Source organism: Bufo gargarizans, chromosome 11 (assembly GCF_014858855.1).
Source record: "Bufo gargarizans isolate SCDJY-AF-19 chromosome 11, ASM1485885v1, whole genome shotgun sequence".
Lineage (NCBI taxonomy): Eukaryota > Metazoa > Chordata > Amphibia > Anura > Bufonidae > Bufo > Bufo gargarizans.
The window spans coordinates 52,369,916-52,385,579 of record NC_058090.1 but is presented as its reverse complement, the minus strand read 5'-3'; the positions used below and the strand labels follow the sequence as shown (position 1 = coordinate 52,385,579).

Below are 15,664 nucleotides of genomic sequence, written 5' to 3'. Positions count from 1 at the left end.
TGGGTATATAGTATTCTGTTAGCTCCAATCTTGGCCATTTAACCTCACTGCTGATGGCAACATAAAAATGGTTTGACAGAGGGAGAGAGTGTGCCAATGGATTACTGTGGTAATCAGGGGCCTAACCATGGCCCCTAGATCTGCCTTCAGAGGTATAGCCTAATAGGATGCATCACAGACATAATACACTGCAATACAGAAATAGAAATGAGTAGTATGTTAGTGATCAAGCTCATATAAGTTAACGGTATAGTCTGGTTATTTCAAGTTATCTCGTATCCACGGGTTAGAGGAAATCCACAATCCCACAATAACGATATTGGAGCCCCAGACCCTGTGGGACCCCCTGAAATGAATGGAGCGGCAGGTCAAGTATGTGTAATGCCGCTCTATGCCAAGCACTGTACTCCAGTCCCAAGCCACAGAGACTGCAAGCGGTGTTTGCTGAGTGGAGTGTGTGTGCAAGAGTAGAGTAAAAGACAGATAAGTGCATAGTTTAACACTGCCCCATAGTTAAGCACAAAGACATAGAGACCAAGGTTTAGTAGATTTTCCTTGTTTTATAACAAGTTCCCAAATTAATGGTTTTAAATTAAAATTCATATTTATTCTGTATTTTTATTCTTACTACTCATGCCTAATTAAACATGTGCTCCATGGACAATGCTGCTAAGTGTGTGTCCTGTGCAATGCATGCATGCCTTGAACTGTATATGAGGGTGAATTAATATGCACTAGATACAAGCATATTGCATATTTGGAAGGCCAGGTTTGTGATGCTTGCAACACTCAAAGCCAGCACTCAAATCTGGAGAGAGGTTTAGACCTCACTGCACAAACACTGACTGGGGCCAGTGTTCCCTCTAAGCCTTGTCAGCTGCTAAGCGGGGTCGGCTTAGAGATGGGCAATGCTTAGTCAAAGGTGGACGATAGGACAATCAATCGTCGTATATCATTATATATGTACAGCTGGTATAAGTTATATATCTTCTTGTATATAGTGATAAGGACCATGCTGGCATAACCTGGGTATCTCCTGTATGTAATTATATATTTACAGCTGGTATACGTTATACATCTTCTTGTATATAGTGATATGGACCATGCTGGTATAACCTGGGTATCTCCTATATACAAATATATATGTACAGCTGATCTATTAAGTTATGCATATTCTTGTATATAGTGACATGAACCATGTTGGTATAACCTGGGCAAGTGGGCATCTCCTGTATAATACAGGCAAATACCTAGGTTACACCAGCATCATGGTCCATATAACTACAAGATGTATAACTTATACCAGCTATACAAGTCAGGTCCATAAATATTGGGACATCGACACACTTCTAACATTTTTGGCTCTATACACCTGGATTTGAAATGAAGCACACAAGATGTGCTTTAACTGCAGACTGTCAGCTTTAATTTGAGGGTATTTACATCCAAATCAGGTGAGCGGTGCAGGAATTACAACAGTTTGGATATGTGCCTCCCACTTGCTAAGGGGCCTAAAGTAATGGGACAGAATAATAATCATAACTCAAACTTTCACTTTTTAATACTTGGTTGCAAATCCTTTGCAGTCAATTACAGCCTGAAGTCTGGAATGCATAGACATCACCAGATGCTGGGTTTCATCCCTGGTGATGCTCTGCCAGGCTTCTACTGCAACTGTCTTCAGTTCCTGCTTGTTCTTGGGTCATATTCCCTTCAGTTTTGTCTTCAGCAAGTGAAATGCATTCTCAATCGGATTCAGGTCAGGTGATTGACTTGGCCATTGGATAACATTCCACTTCTTTCCCTTAAACTCTTTGGTTGCTTTTGCAGTATGCTTTGGGTCATTGTCCACTGCACTGTGAAGCGCCGTCCAATGAGTTCTGAAGCATTTGGCTGAATATGAGCAGATAATATTGCCGAAACACTTCAGAATTCATCCTGCTGCTTTTGTCAGCAGTCACATCATCAATAAATACAAGAGAACCAGTTCCATTGGCAGCCATACATGCCCACACCATGACACTACCACCACCATGCTTCACTGATGAGGTGGTATACTTAGGATCATGAGCAGTTCCTTTCCTTCTCCATACTCTTCTCTTCCCATCACTCTGGTACAAGTTGATCTTGGTCTCATCTGTCCATAGGATGTTGTTCCAGAACTGTGAAGGCTTTTTTAGATGTCGTTTGGCAAACTCTAATCTGGCCTTCCTGTTTTTGAGGCTCACCAATGGTTTACATCTTGTGGTGAACCCTCTGTATTCACTCTGGTGAAGTCTTCTCTTGATTGTTGACTTTGACACATACACACCTACCTCCTGGAGAGTGTTCTTGATCTGGCCAACTGTTGTGAAGGGTGTTTTCTTCACCAGGGAAAGAATTCCTCGGTCATCCACCACAGTTGTTTTCCGTGGTCTTCCGGGTCTTTTGGTGTTGCTGAGCTCACTGGTGCGTTCTTCTCTCATTGTAATTGGGATAATGAGGGGATAACACACACCTGGCCATGGAACAGCTGAGAAGCCAATTATCCTGTTACTTTTGGGCCCTTAACAAGTGGGAGGCACAGATGCAAACTGTTGTAATTCCTACACCGTTCACCCGTATTAACTGTAAGGCTGCTAGAAAGCTATGGGAAGGGTTAAAAGGGTGAAACTTTGATGACAGACTCCCTTTAATGTTGTCGACCATACGTTTACCCATAGCTATGTAGGAAACATCTTTCTGAAACAAATTCTGAATCTTAGGAGACTAGAGGACAATAATTTCTAACAATTTAACATCTAACAATCAGGGCAATTAGAGCAAATTTAGTTTGGGTAGAATTGATTCATTCGGGTCCAAACAAAACTTTTTGAAAAATTCGGTAACCTGAGCTATTAAACTTTCAGTATATTTAGCCACAATGTTGAGCGCTGTAAATGGGGAAGAATTGCTGTTTTTCTTTCATCACACCATTAAAAAAATTAAAGGTATAGTCTATTTATAACTTGGTGTTAATGTTACTTTGAATGGTAACGGTGCATTGTTCTAGTTGTTGTAATACTATTAATATGTTGAAAAAAAATGAATAAAATGTTTTGTTTTTATAAAAGGTATCAAAAGCAATCAAAAAGACTTTTGATAACGTATTATTTTTAACATGGTGCTATTAGAAAATAGACCTCATAGTAGTCTCACAAATATCAAAGGAAAATAAAGTTATGGCCCTCAGAAAATGGGTATTAAAGATCTACTTGAGTCCTGAAGAACCAATTTGACTGTGTCCTTAAAGAGGTTTTCTGGTTTTAGGGAAAAAAATGTACTACACGTGCATGGGGGCACTAGTGTAACTTCTTGCACCAATTCATTTCCACGGCAGCAGTCTCTCCACTTTGGACAATCTTCACAGTTAGGACTAGTATTATAGCTGCTATGCAACACTTGGTAACCACCATCAAAATGTTAGCCCCTAGTATTAGCAGACTAATTTGAAGCGTAATACAGTATGTTAACCAAAATATAACCTGTGTTGCATAAGTGCTACTGACAAGTAATGACCATAAAGGAGAGTGAGCAGCATTGTAAAACACAGGTGGGTGCAGTGTTCCACAAGACCCGACTGGAAAGACATCAGTCAACCGGGATAATGAAGAAGCCGCAGCATTCCAATTATTCCAGTGAAGGTAGTTCTGAATTTATAATAAAAATGATATTAAACAAGACATTGCTGTAAGTAAAGGATATTCTGTAACTAATATTGTCTAAATTAATATATAATCCCAGATGGAATAATTGGGTCTATTTTATTTTAGCTAAAAGATATCTAAACCGATATATGGCAGTCTAAGTATATAGGACATCCAAGAAATAAAAAAAGGGTACAGAGACAGCATGTCCAATATTGCTATTATACTGTTTAGGTATAAGATGGAGCATCTGCAGTGTTGTTTACCACACCATTTTAAGGAATGTACCAGAAAATGAAGACGAGATCCTCTTTCTTGGACTCCTTGGTCTCATAAGTAGCATCATACAGTCCATATCGACAGTCGTCAAGTGGTAGAAGATTGACAAAGGTCCTGTAAGGGTCCTCAACTGTGTTTCCAATGTCTCCCACCAAGATTTGCTTGGCCTCCTCCACAATTATTTCCTTCTTATCAGGGCTCAGACAAAACAGTACAGCCTTCTTCCTTTTCTTTATCTCTTCAGGAGACTGAGCTTTTCTCACCTTCATCTGATTGAAAACTTTGATAACTTCATCATTTACTGTCACGCCAGATGCCTGTTTAAAACCAAAATATAAAATTAGAATTCCTCTTTGCTTAAATAATGAAACCTACATGTGCACAGGATTGTTCCTGCGTGCAAGTGCTCTGGAACTGCTGTTTGAAGACAAGAAGCTAAATTCAGTCACTACAAAAAAGGTAGGTAAATCCAGCACTTCTTAAAAACGCCTTATTTAAAGGGGTATTCAGGTTTTCTTGACTACATTTATTTATTTAGAACAATTTTTTTAATATGCATTTATTTAAAATTTTGCATGCAGAGCTTTATTATATCCATGCAGTAGCCTCTCCCTAAAGAAAAAAAAATGCTACAGCCCATTTTAGTCCTGTAAAATGTATCCATAGGAGAGCTGCATAGGACTAAACATGGCATCAGTCATGTGAGCCATCATGTGACCCTCACTAGTATCATGTGACATGGTTTTCTGTTAACTGCCCAGGTATCTATCTAGATAAATAGTAGTTTATTGAGGAGCAAAACATGCAGGGGCATATTTACTAAGAATATGAATCACAGTCTTTATATTGGACAAATTTACTATTCTGGTGCATGGACCTTTTGTAAATTTGGAGCATCATAAAAACTGCGCCAGATTTACACTAGAATTATATCTGTGCACCAAAAATGTATCCATGTGCCAGAATTTTCTCTGTGTGCCAAAAAAATCTATGTTTAAGCTACCTATGAGTTGGCGTAGTTTCACAAAAAAAGTACTAAAATTGTGGAACATTTTTTGGCACATGGAGGTGCATGTAGGTCAATGTGCATTTTAGTAGTAAATCTGTCTCACAGTATAAGCAATATTACAACCTACAGCAGTGTCTCATCACGTCTGCCAATGTCTGTGTTGAAACAGACTGTTTTTGTTGGTTTTTTTACACTAAGTTTTATTAACAACAGGACAGCATCACCTAGAGACAGGCAGCCATTTTACAACCTCACCTAGAGACAGGCAGCTATGTAAATACACACAGTAACGTAGTTACTGTAATAACCACAATAAAAATAATTATTCCAACACTATTCTTATTTACTTATCACATGAATGTGTCCTGTGTGCAGGCCCAGCTCATGCATGTCGTGTAACACTGTTGCTTAATGAATGTTAGAGATTACATGATATGAAGAGTATCACATAACTGATGCCATGTTTCAGTTAAGCCATGGATATATTATATAGAACTGATACATGGGTTGTACCATTCTACTGCATATATGGGGTCAAATGTCTAATATAAGAAAGATATGCATGCAAAAATGTAAATATATGTATATTGCAAAACTTTATGACTTCCTATATGTAATTGGTATGTCCCTTTAATTATAACATGGAAAAAAGTTAAAATATAACTGTTGTTTCAGGGGTTTTTTAACAGTGTAATCACAGGGATATGACACATTTTTGTAGTACTTAAAGATGACCTTTTATAGGTTCTGACATTACAATATCAATACCTGGCACTGTAGGGCATGTCATATCACTAATTTACTAGATGTCATATCCCAATTTATTTTTTTCACTAATACACTGCTGTTTTGGAGCGCTGTGCCCCTGTTCTGTTTTGGGCGATGGGCTGCGATCGTAAGGGCAGAAGTACATAGTCAGGGACTGGGGTAGAGAAAAGAAGAGGCTGGAAGCCTCTGCATGTTACACACTGGCCTCTTCAGCGCTCGGTAGAACAGAAGACTAAAAACAGACTCTCGTTAACATTGCTCAGTTAGAGCTTTGCGAAGACTCTTTATGCTCTATATACTGCGAAAGCAGACTTTTTTTTCCATTTTTATAATAGAGTAGTATAGTAGTAGTAGTAGAGGTTTTGAAGGAGAACTGGATTTACCTACCTTTCTTTGAATGGCTAGGCCCAAAGATCTCTACACTGCTCTGATCGGGAGACTTTGACATTTTGGGTGAGCATTCTCTTCCTCCTTTCATTCGTAAATCATTGTCAGACATTTTTGCACTATGTACACTGAGTACATAGCGCAAGTCTCCTGATCGTCTAGCAGTGTGATAGCACAGGGAATTTTCCCATATATTTTTTCCTTTGCCTACCAGGTTTGCCTGTCTTGTTTATACTCTATTCATTATCATGCCCCTGTATATTGTGTGCCAACTTACATTAATACACAAAAGGAAGGCACTTCTCTACTCAGGACCTGAGAAAAATTATGTTTTATTATATGCAAATGATCTTCTAGGAGCAACGGGGAGGCGTAGCTGTTACCCCTAGAGGCTCTGCTCGAGCCGTCTGCACTTTGACAGCACCAGGCAGTGACAACATCATCACCTGGCCCTGTCAATCAAAGTGGAGGGGGCGCAGCAGCAGAAAGAGCAGAGCCTTTCGGTGTAATGGTAACGCCTCCGTTGCTCCTATAGGCTCATTTGCATATATTAAAACATCATTTTTCTCAGCGGGCACACGTGAACATGGGACCAACACAGATGCCTTGAGCTGCCAAGTGCACATGTAACAGGTCAGCCAGTGTCATAGGTACAAATCTGCTGACAGATGCCCTTTAACAAATATTTATAGCATAATACTGCCACACAATGCTAAATAATACTAACATGCAATTCCCCATTGAGCCCAGGAGCAATGGACCAACAGCACTTAAATGTTGATAACCCATCCTCAAGATGGGACATCAATATTAGATCAGTAGGTGTCCAACCTCTGGCACCCCCACCAATCAGCTGTTGGAAGGGACTTGGTTTACAATGAAGAGGTCCAAGCACTGAAAACCCTTCTAACAGCTCATCAGCAGTGGTGCCAAACCCCTATCGATCTGATATTGATGACCTATTCAGTGGATTTTAAGTCCTGGAAACCCCTTTAACGCCTTGACCGTTTAGGCATTGTGTGACCAACAAAGGATGCTATGAAGTGATGAGAGTGAGCAGAGGGCTTGAAAACTCTGCGGAATCAATACAGAAAGTATATTTAAAAATTATATAACTTTTCAAAATCTATTATACTTTACTATACAAAGAATAACATTTATTTGCTAAAACTGGAACACACATGTTCTGGTAAATGAATGTGAATAGGAATATGTAGATGCCTGTTTGTGACACTATATTCCCAGCTTTACTTTTCTGGGTCCTCTGACTTTCATATTGTTCTTTCGCCCACGTTTTATGCTGTCACAGTCTAGCTCCAGTTTTATTTTGGCTTCTTTGCACATCAACTTTATCTACTGGCTCCTCCAGTCAATCAGCTGATGGCAATATATCATGTTTGTTTAGCATTGGCTGACATACTAGCGTCTAAGCCATAGTACCCCCCTCTTGACAACCATTGCCAAATGAGAATCCACACACACTTCTAGCACATGGTCAAGATTAGAGTAGCTCTTATAACATGTCTACTTGTTGCTGTGCTGTAGATTGAGTAAGTGAAATGTTTAAATATCTCTTTTGTGCTCTATTGCAAGCTGTGTACAGTCTGTATCATAGATACACATTTGGTACGAAACAGAATGGACACAATTACTTGATGTTTTACAAAGAGTTTGTTATACAAGTCCCCTCATACACTGGCAATGATGAGAGGTCCACACACGCAATGATGCAGATTTACTCATTGTATAGATAGTGTAAATGTAGACTGGTATAACTAGTAAAAGTTACACCTTTGATTAAAGTGTTGTTTGCCCCCAGTGCATGTATAGTAAAAGAAAGGACAATTTGTATATAGTCTTTCTTAAACATATCCTAGTATTTGATGTGTATGCACAGCTCCTATTCAGACTTATGTGCACCAAGATGATGTTTCTGCTACTCCATGGTTACAGACTACAAATATATATCACTAGACAAAAGGTACTAGATCCAAGATACCATGATAAAATACAGCCTTTATTAGAAATTCATGTTAAAAAATATTTAATAAACTCACATAAGATACAGAGGGTGAACCTGTTTACAACATGTAGATCACTAAATCTAATCAATCAATAGTAGTAAAGACAAATGCCAAAGGTAACGCACTGCAGGGGGCCACTAGGAGCCCTACATAGCACAAGTAGCTACACGGCTCACCCACCACTCCTGACGTGCATTTCGCCAATGGCTTTATCTGGAAGTCTTCGACTACAAATAGTGTACATGTGCAGTCACACTCCCCCCTCCTCTGAGTCCTGCTTTCTATTTTCAGAGCAAGAAGTAGCTGTCTGACAATAATCACTGACAGAAATATAAGTAATCCAAATGGACCCTCACAGTGGATCACAGTGAAAGAATTGTCCCTGTGCCATCGCTCTCACTATGCGGAAACATTGAAAAACATTCTTAATTAAATCTACAGTAAAAATACAGTAAATTGTCACATTATCTGCTGGCCACATACAGTGGCGTAACTAGAAATGACTGGGCCCCACAGCTAATTTTTGAACGGACTAGCCCCCCTCCCCTCCCCCTTTCTCCAACAAATTTGCAACTCCCACTCCAGTGGCTAGTCAGACAAGGCCCGGCAGCAGATCCATCTGTTTCCTACAGTGTTACTGTATATCATGTCATTGTATAATACTGTTGAGGGGGCACTGACAATAAAATCTTTTAGTTCTTCTCCTGGATGGACTCCTTCTGAGTTCAGGCCCCAAAGCAGCCACTTCCCCTGCTACCCCTACAGCTTCGCTCCTGGTCAGGGATAATCCTTCTATTTTGCCTACAATTCTGTATGTGTATTTGTCTTTTTTTTTTATCAGATCATTTTTATTGTAATTTATAGCTCAATAAAATACAGTTGGTATAACCAGTACAAGTAGTGTCTTCTTATGTTAACAATACAATCATAATAGAACTTCTACTACAAGTCCTATGAGCAATTACAGATGTAATTATGACAATTAATCCAACCACCCCTCCATGACACCCTCTCTTTCTGTAGTTATACTCCACTTCCCCATGCCCCACCTCCCCTCCCGCACTCCCATCCAAAGACTCCATAGCTTATCGAATTTATGAGGATAGCCCCTTTTCAAGAATATCGCTTTTGCTGGTTTTTTCTTGCATCCTGGGCATTTTGCATCTGCTCTGACGCCTATGCGATGTAAAAACACTGGAGTTTTGTAGACCCTGTGTATGATATACAACTGTGATAGTTTCCCGTGTTCATTTAAAGGGAACCTGTCATCAACTTTATGCTACCCATACTAATGGCAGCATAAAGTAGAGACAGGTGAGTTGATTTCAGCGGTCTGTCATTTAAAAGTTAAAACTAAGTCATTGCTGAGAACCAACATCACAATCATTGCAGACTTGGCCTGGAAAAGAGTCCTGGCCACCTGAGAAGAGTCCTGGTTATTCATGAATTCTTGCTCTCCCTGCCCACCTGCTGATGATTGACAGTCTTCTACCTAGTTTTCTCCCTTTCTCTCTAGGAGAGAACTGCCAATCATCAGCAGATGGGGAGAGAGCAGGAGATTAGGAATAACCATGACTCTTCTCAGGTAGATTTGACTCTTTTCAACGCCCGGTCTGCAATGATTATGATGTTGGTTCTCAGCAACCACTTACTTTTAGCTCATGAGTGACACACCGCAGAAATCAGCATTTCTGTCACTATTTTATGCTGCCCTCAGTGAGGTTAGCATAAAGTTGATCACAGGTTCCCTTTAAGGATGATTTCGGTACTGCCTCTAAGATGTCTTCGTATTGTTCCTTAGTTATCTCCCCTACATCTCTCTCCCATGCTTTAATTCTGGATTGTGGGTAAGATTCCAGAAACTTATCTAGGAGCATTTGGTATATTGTAGATATTATTCCTTTCTCGCTCGTATCATTGGGGGACACAGGACCATGGGTATAGCTGCTGCCGCCAATAGAAGGCGACACTAAGCTGAAAAGTGTTAGCTCCTCCTGTGCTGGCTATACCCCATCTAGCCTGGAGATAGCATACCAGTTTTTAACTTGGTGTCATAGAAAGCAGACCTCCCTGCTTACAGGGCAGCTTACATCAATCGCCAAGGGGGAACCTGCAGTCAAGCAGTGATGGAGGAGTCGGCCAAAATCCTGCAGTGGGCAGAGACACATGTACCAGCTCTATCGGCGGTCTACTTTCCGGGAGTGGAGAATTGCATGGCAGATCTCCTCAGACGGACGACCGTGGACCCGGGAGAGTGGTCTCTGCACCCGGAGGTGTTCGACTCTATCTGTCTCCATTGGGGCCAACCGGACGTGAACTTAATGGCATCCAGACTCAACCACAAACTCCCCACCTTCTTCTCTCGAACAAGAGATCCCCGGGCATGCGCCATAGACACACTGGTGGCACCATGGGACGGATTCTCTCTATTGTACGTATTCCTGCGCAGAATCAGGATGGAGGGCATCTCATCGGATTGGCCCCATCGCACGTGGTACACCGATATCATCCTTCTTCTAGGAGACATGCCGTGGCCTCTTCCGCCCAGAGTCGATTTCCTCTCTTAGGGACTTGTCTTCCACCAGCATTTAGAGTCGCTACGTTTGACGGTGTGACTGTTGAAACCACCATTCTGAAGCAGCAAGGTTTCCCTGACCAGGTTATCCACACCATGATTAAGGCCAGGAAACCAGCGTTGTCCAAAATTTATTATAGAACTTTGAGGTCTTTTCTGCGCTTCTGTGCGGAACGTAACCTTCCTCCGCTACGTTTCTCTCTTCCCACTATCCTTTCCCTTCTGCAATCGGGTCTGGATTTGGGTCTTGCTCTTAGTTTTTTAAAGGGACAGGCGTCGGTGCTGTAAAAATTTTTCCAGCATCCTCTAGAAAAACAGGCCTTGGTTAAGACCTTTCTACAAGGGGTGGGTCACACCGTCCCTCCTTATCGTCCCCTTTGCCCTTTTGGGACTTGATCGTTGTCCTTGGTTCCCTCCAATTTGCTCCATTTGAGCCTCTAGACGCAGTTTCCCTCCCTATTCTTTCCTGGAAGGTTGCATTTCTGGTGGCAATCACATCCATCAGGCACGTTTCAGAATTAGCAGCGCTTTCTTGTAAGGAGCCCTTTCTTATTCTGCACCAAGATAAGGCAGTGCTCCGCCCGATATCTTCTTTTCATCCGTAGGTAGTCTCTGCCTTCCATGTCAACAAAGACATTGTTCTCCCTTCATTCTGCCCCTCTCCCTCACATCCTAGGGAGCGAGCTCTCTATCAGCTGGATGTGGTTCGTGCTCTGAGAATTTACTTATCCATTTCTAGTTCGTTTTGCCGTATGGACTCTCTATTCGTTATTCCTGAAGGTCCTCGCAAAGGCTTGGCAGCCTCCAAGGTGACTATTGCCAGGTAGATTTGTATGCCAATTGCTGAGGCATAGTGCTCCTGGGGCAGGGCACCACCCCTCGGTATCATGGCCCACTTGACCAGGGCGGCGGGGGCTTCTTGTGCTCGTTTCCACCATGCTTCCGCCTCACAGCTGTGTAAGGCAGCGACTTGGTCTTCCTTGCACACATTCACCAAGTTTTACCAGGTGCATACTTTTGCATCAGCGGACGCTGCTCTGGGCCGCAAGGTCTTGTAGACAGCAGTGTCTTAAAGAGGACCTTTCACCTTGAAAAACATTGTGAACGAAGTATGCTGCCATGGAGAGCAGCGCCCGGGGATCTCACTGCACTTACTATTATCCCCGGGCACTGCTCCGTTCTCCCGTTATGCCCTCCGGTATGTTTACTCTCTAAGTTATAGTAGGCGGTGTCTGCCCTTGTCCTGTGGGCGTCTCCTTCTCCTAGGCTGCAGCGCTGGCCAATCGCAGCGCACAGCTCACAGGACAAGGGCAGACACCGCCTACTATAACTTAGAGAGTGAACATACCGGACGGCATAACGGGAGAACGGAGCGGCGCCCGGGGATAATAGTAAGTGCAGTGAGATCCCCGGGCACCCCTCTCCATGGCAGCATACTTCGTTCACAATGTTTTTCAAGGTGAAAGGTCCTCTTTAAGCTTCCGCGAGGATGTTTTCCATGGGCGCGTGGTTCTTCCCTCCCCATGGACTGCTTTGGAACGCCCCACGGTCCTGTCCCCCCAATGATACGAGCGAGATAACAAGATTTTTGTGGACTCCCCTGTAAAATCTCTTTCTCACTTAGTTCATTGGGAGACACAGCTCCCACGCATTGTTTTCTAATATTGCCGCAGGTGATAGTGGTTAGTTTGCCGGTAGGGTCCTCAGTTCGGATTCGGTCCTACTAGCATTAGTCATGTTATGGTTTGTTTCATGTATGTTTTTCTCCTACTCCTACTGCTTGGGCACAAACTGGTATGCTCTTTCAAGGCTGGAGGAGGTATAGCCGGCAGAGGAGGCGCTAAAAGTTTTCAGCCTAGTGTCGCCTCCTAGTGGCAGCAGCAGCTATACCCATGGTCCTGTGTCCCCCATAAACTAAGCGAGAAAGAGATTTTACAGATGAGTCCACAAAAATCTCGTTTTTTTGTCCCCTTCCGAGCTTATTAAGTGAAGAGTGGCATCTCTAGAGCTCACGACACTACCAGTTTTAGACAGGTATATGCGTGGTCCTATTTGCAAATATTGGTAGAAGTTCTCTCTTGGTATATTGTAGACCTCCTGTATGTTCGTAAATGCTCTAGCTATATCCTTGTTTAATAAATTACCTATTCTAGTCACTCCTTTGTTTTGCCAACATTGGAACCCCTTCAGGGGTAAAAATTCAGGAAGCATACGATTGTGCCATAAGGGAGTATACTCTGTAGTGCCCGTGATACCTCTCATTTGTTTGACCTTTTCCCATACTTTCCTTATGAGTCATATTAGCGGAGACCGTTCATCCACTAGTGGCACTCCTGACTCCTGCAGCAACCACATAAGTTCTTTCCCTCCTAGCTTTTGTCGTAGTATCCGACCCATCATGTCACTTATGTCTGGATCTATTAAACCCCTGAAGTACTGACATTGTGCCGCTAGATAATATATCCACGGGTTAGGTAGTGCCTATCCCCCAGTCGATTTCGCATACTGTAATGTTTCCAGACAAAAAAGGTTACAGCTAGCTCACCTATAGCATCCTATGTGACGGTGCACGGGGCGGACCCAAGCCAGTCCCAATGTAGATCCACATAAACAGAAAAGAAGCTCCAGCACCAGACATAGACGTTTCAATAATCCGGTCTTTATTCACCAAAATATTCCAAGTAGATACAGCAGTGTTCTTAGTCATAATCCCATTATGACTAAGAACACTGCTGTTCGAAACGCGTAAATCTACTGGGAGTAAGTGGGAACCAGTGCCACTGTTTGCTGTATCTACTTGGAATATTTTGGTGAATAAAGACCGGGATTATAGAAACATCTACGTCTGGTGCTGGAGCTTCTTTTCTGTTTATGTGTAATGTTTCCAGCTTAATTCTAGGATGACCCTGCCGCCTCACCAGTTCCCTAAAAATAGAGTTGATTTTCTAGAACCTATCTATTGTTATCCATATCGAAGCATTATGTAATACATATAAAAGTTGAGGCATCAGTATCATCTTTAAGAGATTGACTCTTCCCACCACTGACAAAATCAACTTGCACCATGCCCTGGTCTTTTGTCGAAATTTTTAGAGTATTGGCGTTAAATTAAGCTTCTCAAAGTCTAACAGACTGGGTGAGATATTAATCCCCAAATATTTAATGCTGTTTACACATGGTATGTTTTTCTCTATAGCAGTCACCGAGGAAGTCTGCCCATCCAGAAACATCAATGCTGATTTATGCCAGTTTATATTCAGACCTGACAATTTCCCAAAACGGCCAATCAGACACATAACTTCAGACAGACGCTGACGTGTTCCCCAGGAACAGCAAGGTGTCATCCGCATACATAGCTACTTTGTTGTGTATAAGGTCATAATGAAAGCCCTTTATTGTTGGGGAGCAACGCACTGCTGCTGCTAGTGGTTCAATCACTATTGCGAATAACAAAGGGGACAGTGGACATCCCTGCCAGGTCCCTCTAGCTAACCTAAATATCGAGGATGCCCCTCCATTGGCTCTAATTAGCGCTCTTGGGTCTGAGTAGAGTACCTGCGCCCACTTGATAAAACATTGTCCGAAGCCCATTTTGCATAGTGTACACCATAAATACCTCCAATGCACACTCTCTAAGGCCTTTGCTGCGTCAAGTGCTAACACTGCTCTATCACTACCATTATCTGCCCCAATCTGCAGACTGGTAAGAACCCTGCGTCTGTTAATGGAAGTAGCTTTTTGGGGCATAAAGCCAGTCTGGTCCGGATGTATTATGGTTGATGTCACTTTAGACGATCTCATCGCTAAGACCTTGGTCAATATCTTAACATCAGCCGTGAGCAATGAAATAGGCCTATATGAGTCTGGTAGCGTGTTTTGGTATTACCACTATAAGTGCTTCCTGCATTGATGCAGGAAGAGTCCCCACCTCTAGAGAATATTGAAAGACCTTCAGCAACTCTGGGAGCAACATCCTTTGAAACCTTTTATATATTTCCACAGGGAGTCCATCTGTGCCTGGAGATTTATCATTGGCCATGCTTTTCAGAGCTTCGTCAAGTTCGTCTAAGCTTATCGGGCCTTTTAACGATGCTCTTGCCTCTGGAGTTAGTTTGGGCAAGTCAATCCCTTCCAAGAAGTCCACTATCTCATCTTCTGAGCATGAAATCTTAGAGGTACAGTACAGACCAAAAGTTTGGACACACCTTCTCATTCAAAGAGTTTTCTTTATTTTCATGACTATGACAATTGTAGATTCACACTGAAGGCATCAAAACTATGAATTAACACATGTGGAATTATATACATAACAAAAAAGTGTGAAACAACTGAAAATATGTCATATTCTAGGTTCTTCAAAGGAGCCACCTTTTGCTTTGATTACTGCTTTGCACACTCTTGGCATTCTCTTGATGAGCTTCAAGAGGTAGTCACCTGAAATGGTTTTTACTTAACAGGTGTGCCCTGTCAGGTTTAATAAGTGGGATTTCTTGCCTTATAAATGGGGTTGGGACCATCAGTTGCGTTGTGGAGAAGTCAGGTGGATACACAGCTGATAGTCCTACTGAATAGACTATAAGGAGTTGTAGAAGTCCTCCAGAGTATCTAGTATTTCCACAGTACCTGTCCTCCTCTGTCCTTGAGAATCCACTAACTCTGTGATACATGTCGATCCTTGCTGCACTGTTGAGATAATTGATAATAAATGCCCTACTCTTTCCCCTTCTTCAAAGAGACGCTGCTTAAAAAAATCATTCTGTCTGCCTCTTGGAGCAAGTGGGATCTCAGATTTTCCTGCGCTTCTTTCAACTGTATACTAGACAGCACTGAAGGAACTAGCACAAATGCTGACTCTGTCTCTTTAACCTTCTTGTGCATACGAGTATCCGCCTCCCTCGATTTTGATCTATGCCTACAAATAAACTGGATTAATATCCCTCTCAGGAAGCTTTTCATG

General features: G+C 42.1%; 1 protein-coding gene across 1 annotated transcript in view; it reads right to left on the bottom strand.

Annotated features, from left to right (window-relative positions):
• Positions 1-15,664, bottom strand: part of CFL2 (cofilin 2) — a 54,908-nt gene that overhangs the window by 22,877 nt on the left and 16,367 nt on the right. Inside the window, exon 2 of the mRNA XM_044272482.1 lies at positions 3,954-4,261. Within this exon, the coding sequence (XP_044128417.1) occupies positions 3,954-4,261 (308 nt within the window). The remainder of the gene's footprint in view (positions 1-3,953; positions 4,262-15,664) is intronic.